This window comes from Pungitius pungitius, chromosome 1 (genome assembly GCF_949316345.1).
Source record: "Pungitius pungitius chromosome 1, fPunPun2.1, whole genome shotgun sequence".
Classification (NCBI taxonomy): Eukaryota; Metazoa; Chordata; class Actinopteri; order Perciformes; family Gasterosteidae; genus Pungitius; species Pungitius pungitius.
Window position 1 is genome coordinate 12,092,232 of NC_084900.1, and position 12,382 is coordinate 12,104,613.

Genomic DNA, 12,382 nt, shown 5'->3' on the forward strand with positions numbered 1-12,382 from the left:
TTTGGTTGGTGACACTGACAAATAGCATACATTTAATTTTAGCAGGACTAAAATCTCATTTTTATTCTTTGGTGCCGTGTTCAGGGAAAGGATACTTCCGGATGTGCTTGTAATCCTGATTTAATTTACAACCCTCATGAACTCCCAGGTGGCCCAGGTACCACAACCGGATCCTGGTCTTTGAGGAGACCCGTTTCCTCCATGGTGCTGATATCGGACTGTGTGGCTGGATCCCGGCTGCACCTTGTGTGTCCCGCTTCACAGCTTGCTTCCTGTGGCGCATTCAACGTTTCCTTTTTCAACTCGCGCAGCCTCCCTCTCATCTGTATTTCACAATCTCCACCACGTCCAAATCGGTAACTGCTGTTACTGTGTTTGACCTGCTGTTAAGAGTAATATGGAGAGAATTGTAAAGTAGCGCACTATGCGGTCCCCCTCACTCATAACTGCTATATTTATTTAAAACAGGCACCTACATCGCCCACAATGCATTTCAAGAGCCGACTGTTTGAGATTCACATGTGCAACTCGTCGCGGCGGCTAACACACCTGATCCTTGTCATTCCAAAGGGGTTCGCTAGCTAAGTGGGTAACTTTATGCACGTTTTCTTTCCTGACTTGTTTTACAAGCTTCCACCTGCCTGAAGTCTTTATCAACTGTTCCTTTAAGTCCCAGGTACGAGACATGAGAAAAGAGGCAGCCTTCTTTTTTTAATTGTTACCATTTATTTGATCTTTTGACACAGTATGTTTAACTGTACAGTCAATTTAATGAACAGGTTAAACATGTTAAAAACAAACAGTGGCCCAGCGATGGATTTCTTTGGGATGACCTTGGCCGAGCTACGCTGTGCTAGCATTGTGTTGGGCCAGCAGAACCGGGCGTTTTCGGGCCCCGCTCGTCGGCTATGTCCACCAGCACTTGTACAGTCTGAGCCAGACGACTCAGCCCCTCGTCCTCCATGATGAGTTGGGGAGAACACAAGGAATCCTGGGAAAGGGCCGAAGAGTAAGCAGATCATTCAGTAGCAATCACATTTATTCAACTCCCATTGTGTATTAGGCTCATTGGTAAAATGTACAATTCATCAGCTGTTTGAGATAAACGAACTACCAAGGTTTTCATCCAAATTTAACACAAAATGCTACTTTTAATCACTACTGCAGTCTTAAAATGATTCAATCCGTTTATGACAAGCATCTTCAGTACTTGATAGAACACACTTGGAAATGATTCAACCAAGTACTGAAGGAGTTGAATCATTTTGAGACTGCAGTAATCCCAAATCATTTTCTGTAGAATTAGGATGAAAACCGTGTAATATTAGTTAAATTGAACAGTTATTGTGTAATTTGTTTATTTCAAACAGAAGTGATATATTCTGCCAAAAATGGTGGTAATTGGATGAAATCAAACTTGTATAAGGAATATGCACAACTACTCCCATTTCTAGTTTCATGAGCTGAGTATGAAGGACAACTGAGTGATGAAGGGTTAACGAATTTCTAAGATATGCTCACATGCATTTTGTAGCATTCCATCCTTTGAATTGGATTTAAGAAAACATCCATGCAACGTTGGTTGGTTACAGCCTGCATGGCTGAAATAAGAATCTATTGAATTGGACTTCCAGTCCCCTGTGGTGCATGGGACTACAAGCAACCCCCCCCCCCCCATATGGGCCAGTGGCACCGATGGGACGTTGAATGGAAAATAAGGATTTATGACGGCTGTGGTTTCAGACACGAGTGCTGTTTTTTCCCCCCATTGAGACTCTGGTTCTGTGCTTCTAACCCAGCGCAACGAGTCCAGGCTAACTTGGTGTAAGTAGCATCATCTTAGAAGGCTAACTAGTTTCTTACGACCCATAGTTGTCACCATAATACAATGGTGATCTTTGGAACTAGTCAGATGAGCCAACCTACGTTGGTTTTACTCTCCGGGATCCGCGCAGGAATTTCAACTTAAACAATTTTATTTGCAATAAACTTCCCTCGATCTAACAAAGCAAACTGCATAATGAATTGTATGACAGAGACTTCAAATTTAAAATGGGTTTCCCCTCACAAATTACTTTTGTCAATTCATGCAGAACAAAACGATATCATATCCACATATAAAGACGAACAATGGTTACACATTTAACCCTGCTTTTTGAGAGCCCCCCCTCTGAATGGTGCAGTATCCAAACCCACAGGCTGATCGCTCAACACACTCACCTGCTGCCACCCGGGCCAGCTGCAGGTTACCGTGGTAACCCTGCTGTTTGGAGAGCACACAAGCTTTTGAAGGGGTTAGAGCGCAGCGCAGAGGACGCCAGGGGATCTGCCCGCCTGCTCCCAGTTTGACTACATGTCACATTCAAATCAGAGTTCTATCGCATACTCTATTCTGTGCTGATCGGAGAATGGATGTGTAGTTTCCTTCCGCTCCAACAATTGTAGCTGACTTTTGTATTTAAAGAACAAGTCTGGTGATATTCTATGTCATATGAATATTAATCCAACAAAGAGACCAATGTCTTTGTTCAGTCGCTGTGTGGCTTTTGTAAGCTCAGTGCATCCTCCCCGTGGAGCAGAGAAGTATACACAACGTGTCAAACGTACCACGCAAAAATACACAACTTCCGGTCTTTTTATGTTATGCGTTGCAATGTGGGACGTTGGGACCCATCTCAAGGTGTGGGATTCCTTTGAAGCAGTCTGACTCAAAACATTTTATTCCCGATATGATATAGATATCATTTCTGAGAAAATGTTTGTAGATGCATTCATGGCTAGTTTTGTTTTGCACATGATTCAAGAAAGTTAACCAGACTCATCCTTTAATCTATTTTAGTTCAAACCAAGATCTAACTGATCTTGACATTCAACTTGAATAGTAGTTGAAAAAAAGAATTTAACAGTATGAAAAACTGCCTTTCATACTATTATAGGGCTAACTTGCAGATGCAGTTAAAGCTTCATAGAAAGCGGCCCTAGTGTTTGTATTGTAGTCAAACTGAGGAGGTGAGCCGTTGCAGATCCCCTGATATCAAAGTTCTTGGCTGACTAGCAGAAGCAGGCGAGCAGACAAACAGCACAGGGCCAAAGTTTGTTTTTAATAATATCTTTACAGCGGGATGAGAAAGACTGTACATATAGATTTATATAAACTCAAAACAATTATTCTGAATGAAACAAGGATGCCATAAATATAAAATACAACTATTTCTGTTCCGCAATCATATTAAAGAGTATAGCTGTCTAAGCCAGTGAGTGAATTGCTGTTAGTTTCATCTATAAAATATACATTTGGAATTGAAACAGTATAACATTTCATTTTAACAAGGCTAATAAAAACTTGAGACATGGAAAACTTTTTACAGTGGACATCGAGTCCTCCAGACTACAGCAGAGGCTGCACAGTGGACGGATTCAACCCGGGAGCTCAGTCAATCAATTTAGAAAACTATTGCAATTTCAACAGAAAGGCTTTTTGAAGGGTGGGGGCCCCAAACAAAGACATTATGAAATAAATATCCATGAATATTGTGTGTAATATATATATATATAATTTGGCATTTTGGTCAAGTTTATTAGGCCTCTTAAGCAAGCTCAACGACTGATCCCACAGTTAGCTTCTGTGAGCTAAAGCAACCATGATGCTAAAGTCCTTTTGAATCAACTAGAGATCAGATTTAGTGACGTAAAACAACATTAAGCAGCACGATAACTATGCTTTTATCAAGCCAAACCAAGTCATGGTATGTCATAACTTTATCTACACGTGGGGCTCCATATTAGAAGAAACATCAGGGTGAGGGTTAAACCAACATATAGTTTAATAGCTTTACTGTTATTTATATACTTTTCCACAGCTACAAGGGAAGGGCCAATAAAAATATAAGGATTTGATCTCCCCCGAAGACGTAACTTATTAATAAATCATGCTCACTCCTTTTTACTAGATTAGATCTTTATTACAATGTTTGGGTGTCCCATTCTGGGCTAGATTTAGGCCTTGATAAGAGCAAATACAAATGATGTGTTCATATGAATGTTCAGGGGATTTGCAGCACTACTGCTCAAACTGCAAGAAGTTTGAACAGTTTACTAAAAGCCTTCAAACACCATATCAGGGAAACTGGCATAATAAACAAATTCCAATGGGTGTTTAGTTGCAAACGTTGACCTTGTGAGCAAGAAGCCAGACACAACGTGTGGTAGAAACCCCTCTGATGTTCTACTAAATGTGGAGCCTCCAGGGAATCAATTATTTACCAATCAAATGAAGGAGAAACCTTTTAAACAATCAATGTCACTTTAACTCTGAATAATTGAATATTGATCTGACATGAAGCACATTTTCACAAAGCTAACCAAATTAGTGACGCCTTGGCTGCTTTATCTCTGAAACCAAAATAAAACAATATAATAAATTAAAAGAGGAATAATTTAATAGTCTGTTTACATTTATACAAACATTAAGTCAGCTAGTCAAAGGGACTAGCGACAACATAAAATACTTGATACACAGCTCCACTGGGGGGGCATTGTACCGTTTAGACACCCAACGCGTGGGGGCAGATTGATTCAGCGACATCGACCCCTGACCCCCCCCCCCCCCCCCTCCCTCCTTCTAACAGTCAGCATGACAGGCATATAAAAATAGGAGCAGTAAGAGGCACTATATCACCAGTCTCTCCCTCACATTGTGGTCTGTTACATCCAGGTTCCACAATAGTCTCAAGGCTAAAAATGACATTCACAGTTCGGGCTGGGCTTCCTTCTCTCTCTCCCCCCCCTCTCTCTCTGAGGTCCACCTCCAAACACGCTACCCGCAGTTCTACATGTCTCAAGAAGAGCTGCCCTGAGCGCACAGTAATCCAAAAGTTAAAGCTCGGTGAGCACAGCTAAAGGCCCACGGTCTCCGGTACTATGAAGGAAAAGACATTTCCGGACAGTTATTTCTCCTCCAAATTGGTTTGACCAACCTGACCAACTCCTCCGAGTGTCCGTTAGAGCTTTCTTATGGTGATGCTGCCATATTCAACAATGTCAGCATGGTGAGAACAATGTTTTCATTTGAGAGTAACCCTGCTGGTTGGGGATTAAGTATTTCACTGTAGTGTAAAATGACAAATATTTGATGAATGGCTATTCTTATTTACCACTCCGTGATGCAGTTGTAAATAAGAATACACATCAATGAGTGACATCTCAAAGTGTCTGTGTAGGGCTCACCCGTAGAAACCAAAATATTACCTATTTTGCAATTAGTTACTTAGCAAAGATACGGTCTAATCTGACTAGAATCTTCAATGTGGACAAAGTCTGCAGGACATCATGTGGACATTGCAGCTTAGCACGTGGTACCATTTGGATCGTGGGTCCTTTGCTCCACACACTCATGTGACAACCAATGAGAACAGCTCTACCTCAGACCTGGCTAAAGCAGGTAAGTTAAGTCATCAGTCCCGTAGTAACTAGCTTTATCAGTGAGGTACAGAGGAACGTAGTGCTGTAGTGTATTCTCTGTTTCTTAAAAGGTGCTCGGGCTCTAAGGCTCAGACATCCGACCAGTGCCAACACACACTCTGGAGGTCAGCTGTGTGTGTGTGTGTGTGTGATGTTCAGTCAGATCATAAAATCACTGCGTTGCTGCTCTAGCGTAGCAGGTAGGAGTAGAAAACGTAGAGCAGGATCATGGCTGCACTGTAGAAGAGCAGGAAGTCTGTGGACAGCAGCGAGGACGACGACCACAAAGGTGAGGAGTGGCGGGGGGATCCTTTCTCCGCCGTCTCCCCCCCCCTGGCAGCCAGCAGAGCCGTCACACAGCGCAGCACAGCGGGCAGCTTACACAGAAGCACATCAGAGGACGCACACACGTCCGTCTGGACAGATGACAGAGGACAAGACACACACAGGAGGAAAATACAAGTAGTTATATGAGGAGACGAGAGAAGGACAAAACAGTGTTAGGGTCGGACGGAGAAGGGGTTTTGAAGCCACTATCTGGTCCATTAATCCGTCCAACCCTGACAGGAATAATGTAGCAACATAACTGAGCTTTAAGCACACAGAAAAACCTGGTTCTAAATCACTAAAACGCAGAGAATTGACACGGTCGGGATGAAGCGCCCTGCGTCTACTTCAGAGGTTCCTTTGACCGGAGGAGGCTCCCATCATGGCAGAGGAGCAACGGGCTTCCTGCACTAGATGCTGAGGACTCTGGTTGTATCAAACACAACCAAAGAGATGAACCAGCACTAGATCACATGTGACCAACAAGCACAACATCAATGTGCACTCACAACGTTTTCTCTGGTGGGGGAGCAGAAGGTAACCATAGCGATGATAGACCTAGTTTGATCATGCGAAAGACAATCGAATAATGCTAAGCCGACAATGTATTCCAACAATTTGGGAACTTCTTGTATTGCTGCTCAACAAAGCTTGTTAAAATACAAAGAGAAAGAAAGAAAGAGTGAGACCTCCTCACACACACACACACACACTCTTTACCTCAGTGACTCCCAGCTTACGACAAGCAGCAATGAAGTTTTCCACGTTGAGTCGACACTTTGAGGAGCTCAGCTTTGGCTGAAAAGGATATTTGGAAACACACATTTAGAGAACTTTGTGGAGCAAAATGTTTCATGAAAAGCTTTGCTTGGAATGTATAGTGTTTTATTTGTTTATAATTGATAAAACCACTTTTGACTACTTGTTGGTTAGAAACCGGCCTTTTTTCATGTTTAGCAGTTGACGTGATAAATGACTGTACATCTATACAGACCTACTTGTGGCTAATATTCAGCAATTTACAATCCCTTATACTGTATACTCCACTTTGACCTTTGTGTTCCTTCTTTAGGTTACACAGCATTGTCTTGACACCACAGGAAATAATTCTAGACTGAAGCGGAATAATACGACACACATCTGGAGGTACATGGCTACTCCTTCAGAGGGGAACGGACTCACCACCGCTGGGGAGGGAATGTGGATGAGTGACACGGAGCGGGCTCGGATCTGATTGACCAGCTGACAGAGGACGGTGCCGTTGGATAAGGCCTCGCCCAGGTCCTCTGGTAGAGTGATCTTCAGCCGGGACTCCAGGGTCTGTAAAGACAGAATGGAAAATATTCTCATTCAGAATGACTTGAGAGTAAAGTCTGCCCTCATGAAAACCAGTGCAGCCTTGCATGAATGGATCAAAATACGTGGTATTCCTTGCTGGGGTTACCTTGCGTAGTTGCGTGACGTCGGGTCTCTCTTCTTTAGGAGAACGCAGCATTGTGCGAGACTCACTTCTGCCGGACTCCCCCAAAGCAAAGGCTAACAGGGAAACATGGAAAGGGTCAGAAAGCGGACAGCGCTGAGGGGAGGTGTGAAGGGTGTGCCTGGTGCTGCTGTGTACCTGTGGGTTTGACGTTGCTGCGTGAGGAGGTGCGGAACAGGAAGCTGTTGGGTCTCTGGGCCTGGCCGGGGGGGGGGGATGTCTTCGGGGAGGAGGGGACATCTGACACAAACAGTGAGATCAGTGATACAGAGAACAAGATGAGCGGACGCTTGAGAGAAACTAAGTGGACCTTCATCTTCATACTCAATAATAAAACATGTAATTAAGTGGTTCAACAAAAGAAAGAAAAGCTTCCTAAATGTAGTGTCCATTCCATGTGTTGTGGAATGCCTTGGGATAATTCAGCCCAAATAAAACAATACACCATAAACACATCATTCATTCAAGAAAATTCCATGTCAAAGAATGACTAACCAGGACAACTAATCAGACCAAGCAAGTGTAATTTACAATAATTTAAGAAAACAGTTTGACTGGTGGTCAAGACCTTTCTGTTTTATAACCTTATCTTCTCATTCTATGCTTTCCAATACAGTGACATCTCAAAGTGTATTTCTCCTCTTCAATGAAAATAACTATCATCATCATCATCCAGATTCCATCTGGGCTTTTAAGTCAACATGAGCCTGAAAGAAGCCAGGCTGACGAGAGGAGCGCGTTCGGTTTGGGTGCCCCAAACCCCTCTGGCTGTGAGGTCACAAAGCTCAAATTTTAAAGGTACATGTATATAATACCCAAGAGTAAACTAAAGTTGCTTTAAAAGATGCATGTGTGTACCTGTTCTGCTGTTGGAGCGTGGCAGAAGTGTGTAAGGAGACACTGAGCTCATCTGGTCAGCACTCTAAAAAATAAATTAAAAAAAAACATTCAGATGTTCAACAACGGAGACACGGTTGGGCTCTCTGGAGGGTAAGGGGACACTACTCACTGCACACCGCTGCCGAAGGCCTGGGGGGGAGCTGCTGTTCTCTGGAGATGCACCACTAGGGGGAGACACACACCACAGATTGACCACAACAGAAAAACAACACTATGCAAACACTCCAACTTCCCTCCATCTGTAATTCAGAGCATCTGAGGACATGTCAGGAGGACTGAAGGAGGTGGACCTCAAAGAGCCTTTTGTCTGTGCTGGTTCACAAGCTTACTTACACGGAGCTACTTCCTGTCTGTGTTGCCACATTACTTCCTGCTTTGGTGGAGGACTTCAGCAGACTGTAAAATTAGAGTTTTGACACAGGGAGCATATCATTAGTAATGGCAGTCAGAGGGGAGGAGCCTCTGCTTTTTGCGCCGTGTATGGAACACAACCTTTGAAAGCTCTTATATAAAAGTTGGTATATATTCATGTTGGTATTGTCATGTGACCCGTGTCCAATCCATTCACACAATCCCCCCCTCATAAAGATTGACGAGTTTACAGTTAGAAATAGTTTGATAATTTTAAAATGTGAATATTTAAGCAAGAGGGATTATTGACCTGGCCTTCTCTCTCTGTTGCTGCAGGCGCTCCCTCTCCTGCCAGATGAGGAGGGTGCCTGGCCTCCTCCGCTCCTCCAGGGTGGGGCTGGAGGGAGAAGAGGAGGCCGATGACGGGGGGCCCACCTCCACATGGAGGCTGGACCTGGAGAACAAGAGGCCAATAGGGAAAAACAACCACAAAATATTACGACCTGAATATGAAACATTATTTTACCAAAGGTTGCATGGCCATTCCTTATCAATGCTAACTTTACTATTATATGATAAAAGTACATTAAACTGCAGTTTCAAGCAATGCCACTCTTTTTAAGAGGGCCCATGATTTGATGGACTTGCATTGCTATTCTGAAGGCTGGTTTGTTTATCATTTAAATGCAAAAGTCTGTTCAGAAAGTGCGTGTTGACTTTAGGTCTCTGTATTCTAATTTTAGGCGTCCCAAAGGAAGTGTTGGAACATCCGCTTGTTCCAGCTGAGTTTTTTAAAAAGGTAACACGATTGTACCAAAGCTAAACCATACATTTCTCACTCCAGTTACTAGATCTAAATCACGTCCACCATATGGGGCTTTAGATGCTGAATGAATATTCATCTTTAAGAGTACACTTACTAAACTGATTGAATGTGTTGTTTGTTGCTCCAGAAGCAGAGCACAATGGGTCTGTGTCCCATATTGACAGACAGACAGACACAATGAGCCGTGTGAAATATGCTTTACGTAGTTGGTGTTATATTTATGCATTACGCCGTTGATAGAGCTACTGCTTTACTGACGAGCAAAGTCCTTTTTTCTTTTCTTAAAAATTGTTTGGTGGATCATCATGCATCATGCATTTTCCTGATCAAGTAGTTTATGGTTTCAGCACCATACAGTACCGTGAATTGACTCCCCCAAAGTGTGTTTTACATCAGCTTCCCATTAGACAAGTGTGTGATATTTCCACAGTGTAATAAAAGTCTGGGCGAGACAGCTGTTAACTTCCAAAGATAACAGCACCCACAAACACTCAACATGCAAAGATAACAGCACCCACAAACACTCAACATGCAGAGTGTGACGAGCACCTAAAGTTATGGGAACAGCAGTCTATTGACTTTTCCCAGCTCTTCAACTACACTGAAGTGACCTTGTAAAACAAGGATGGAAAAGAGCTGAAAGGGATAAAACATCCTCTGTCTTTGTCACTTGGAGGGCCTGAGCACATAGTTTCCAACACACTGCAGAGGTTAGAGAGAGCATTGGGACGGAGAGCGGCGGATACAATGAACGGTGGAAAAGTGCTTTTCATCAAGTGTAAACACTAAAATGTGGAAGCAGTTGTTAGAAGCAGCCAACACTACACATGTGGCACAAAGCGGACTCACAGATTAACCAATTCATTATACCAATGTTACTGTTTGGTGGTTTAATCCAAAGGTATGTCTTTGGCTTTAAACTGTTCTAATAATCTGCACAATAAACTATTTTATTAGTCAATTAATTTCATCAAACGTCCATTCTGGATGTTACTTTAATATTCCAGTTCATACAACAAACAAATATTCCAGTTTTATTTATTTCAGTTTTTACGTCAAACTATTATTCCTTTTTTAAACTAACTAACAATAAAGAGTGGCGTAGAAAGGGTATATATTACAGCAGGTTAGACCCAACCTACCTGCCTATTGAGGTCTCCTGGGTTTGGGATGAGGAGGACCTCTCTTTCTGCTCCTACAAATCAATGACACAATCAATAACCTATTTCTGAGTGAATGTTGAGCCATGAAGATCTAAGATCTGACAAGTCCTAGAAAGACTGGTACCAGAAGAGGTGCTGGATCCATCCTGACGTCCTCCTCCTCTTTTCTTGTCGCACTGTTGTGAATGAAGTCCACGTGGCACGTATCCCCATTCACTGCAAAGAGTGCAGAACAATCGTGAACTTTGCGAAAAGGGAAAAAAGGGAGAAAAAAAAGCGACTTCAGACACATACATTTGTTATAGAACAATACATTCATTACATTCCTAGCTCACCTTTATTAGCCTCCACAGGAGACTCATCCTCTCCATCCTCCTCCTCCTCCTCCTCCTCCAGGTTCCTCTGGTCTCTGCCGACCTCAGCCATGCGAAGGGAGCGCTCTGAGAAGTCGTCTGCTGACTGGACACACGGAGAGATGAAGGCATTGATCGGAACTAGGTTGTTACCACTACCACAGGTTTTTTGTATAGGATGCTTTTTTCACTGGTGGGATACACGTCTCAATCTGTCCACCAGCATCATCAGATTTAAATGCAACAATAGTACACCTACACACACGTGTTGGGTGGACATTTAACGTGAAGCCTGAGGACACTCATTTCAGAAGTTTTACCTCATTCCCAGACCACCGCTTGCTGCCGCTGTCCACACTGTTGAAGCCAGAATCCAGCCCTCCAAACTGACCTGTGAACAGCTCGTGGTCTGACAGACTGCAGGGAAACATATAGGGCACACATAAGATAAGTAACACACACACACACACACACATTGCAGTGTTGTTGGCAGACTGTTAAATGGTTAGTAAATGGGGTTTTCTTCTCCAGATCAATCAGAGCTCTTCTGTCAAACCTTATCTCTGTCCTTGGTCCTGTCTATTACATGGAAATGGCTCACTAGGCAGCTAAAATGAGTCTATTCAAGTGTGTCAATGTTTGATAAAACCTGCTTCCCAATGGTTAACCCTTTCACTTGTCTCATCTTCTCTCTTCATTTGCTGTATATTCCACCATTAACCTCTCACTTCATGGAAAATGTGTTCCTATTTTGCCAGACCCAAGTGCATGTTATGGTAGCAAAACATAGTTATTACCACTACTCCATTATCCTTTAAAAGGCAAGCTGCAGGAGTTAGCGCTACCAGTAAACAGTACTTGTGTGTCACTTAAATGTATGTCTGCAAAGCAACATGTTGCTATCATTGTCCCGTCCCTCTATTTTAACATTGTAGTTAGCAACCCGTTTTACTGTATACCCATAACCACAATATGGTATAATACAGAAGCCACTTTGGAAACAAACGTACACCCATTAACCCATCCAAAACTTCTGATCAATACATTGTTTGTCCATTTCTTAATCTGTGTAAAGTTTCCATCTGCACAGCATTTCAAGTATCTCATGGAGGAGCCCTCCTCACCAGTTTTTGAATCCAGTGGGCCTCAGGTGCCTCTCCAGCTCCTCCTGACTCCTTTTGCAGGCCTCCATGTTGAGGTACTTGAAGATGTGGTATTTGCCCTTGGAGCAGATCTGCGCAGGCGGCATTTGCAGCGGGTTGTTGTCCAGCAGGAGGCTCTGGAGGTGGCGCAGGTGGCGGTAGCACAGGGGCACGTGGGAAACGCGGTTACAGGAAACATCGAGCCGGACGAGGGGGAGCTCGGATATTTCTGGGTGGTGCAAAGAGAAAGGGTCAGCGTCGTTTTAATCTCACGTAACAAAATCTTCATTTATTTTACACATACCTAAAAGCTTAAAATATAATGACACTTTACTGTTCATCCTATTCCTGTGATAACAATTTACAGAGCTGTGTGTAAG

The 12,382-nt window shown here is 43.1% G+C and overlaps 1 protein-coding gene across 3 annotated transcripts in view; it reads right to left on the reverse strand.

Annotated features, from left to right (window-relative positions):
* Nucleotides 1-723: 723 nt before the first annotated feature.
* lrch4 (leucine-rich repeats and calponin homology (CH) domain containing 4) overlaps nucleotides 724-12,382 on the reverse strand; it is a 29,735-nt gene continuing 18,076 nt past the window's right edge. The window contains exons 5-18 of one of the 3 annotated variants that reach the window (XM_037479294.2): nucleotides 11,985-12,231; nucleotides 11,181-11,277; nucleotides 10,843-10,966; nucleotides 10,632-10,750; nucleotides 10,487-10,539; nucleotides 8,829-8,972; nucleotides 8,501-8,563; nucleotides 8,277-8,331; nucleotides 8,126-8,189; nucleotides 7,406-7,507; nucleotides 7,232-7,323; nucleotides 6,970-7,107; nucleotides 6,508-6,585; nucleotides 724-991 (exon numbers count right to left, since the gene is read on the reverse strand). In XM_037479294.2, coding sequence (XP_037335191.1) covers nucleotides 854-991; nucleotides 6,508-6,585; nucleotides 6,970-7,107; nucleotides 7,232-7,323; nucleotides 7,406-7,507; nucleotides 8,126-8,189; nucleotides 8,277-8,331; nucleotides 8,501-8,563; nucleotides 8,829-8,972; nucleotides 10,487-10,539; nucleotides 10,632-10,750; nucleotides 10,843-10,966; nucleotides 11,181-11,277; nucleotides 11,985-12,231 — 1,514 coding nt within the window. In that variant the 3' untranslated portion in view covers nucleotides 724-853. Of the gene's footprint in view, nucleotides 992-4,614; nucleotides 5,877-6,507; nucleotides 6,586-6,969; nucleotides 7,108-7,231; nucleotides 7,324-7,405; nucleotides 7,508-8,125; nucleotides 8,190-8,276; nucleotides 8,332-8,500; nucleotides 8,564-8,828; nucleotides 8,973-10,486; nucleotides 10,540-10,631; nucleotides 10,751-10,842; nucleotides 10,967-11,180; nucleotides 11,278-11,984; nucleotides 12,232-12,382 lie in introns of those variants that run through there. The other 2 variants (XM_037479293.2, XM_037479292.2) reach the window with 2 other exon arrangements.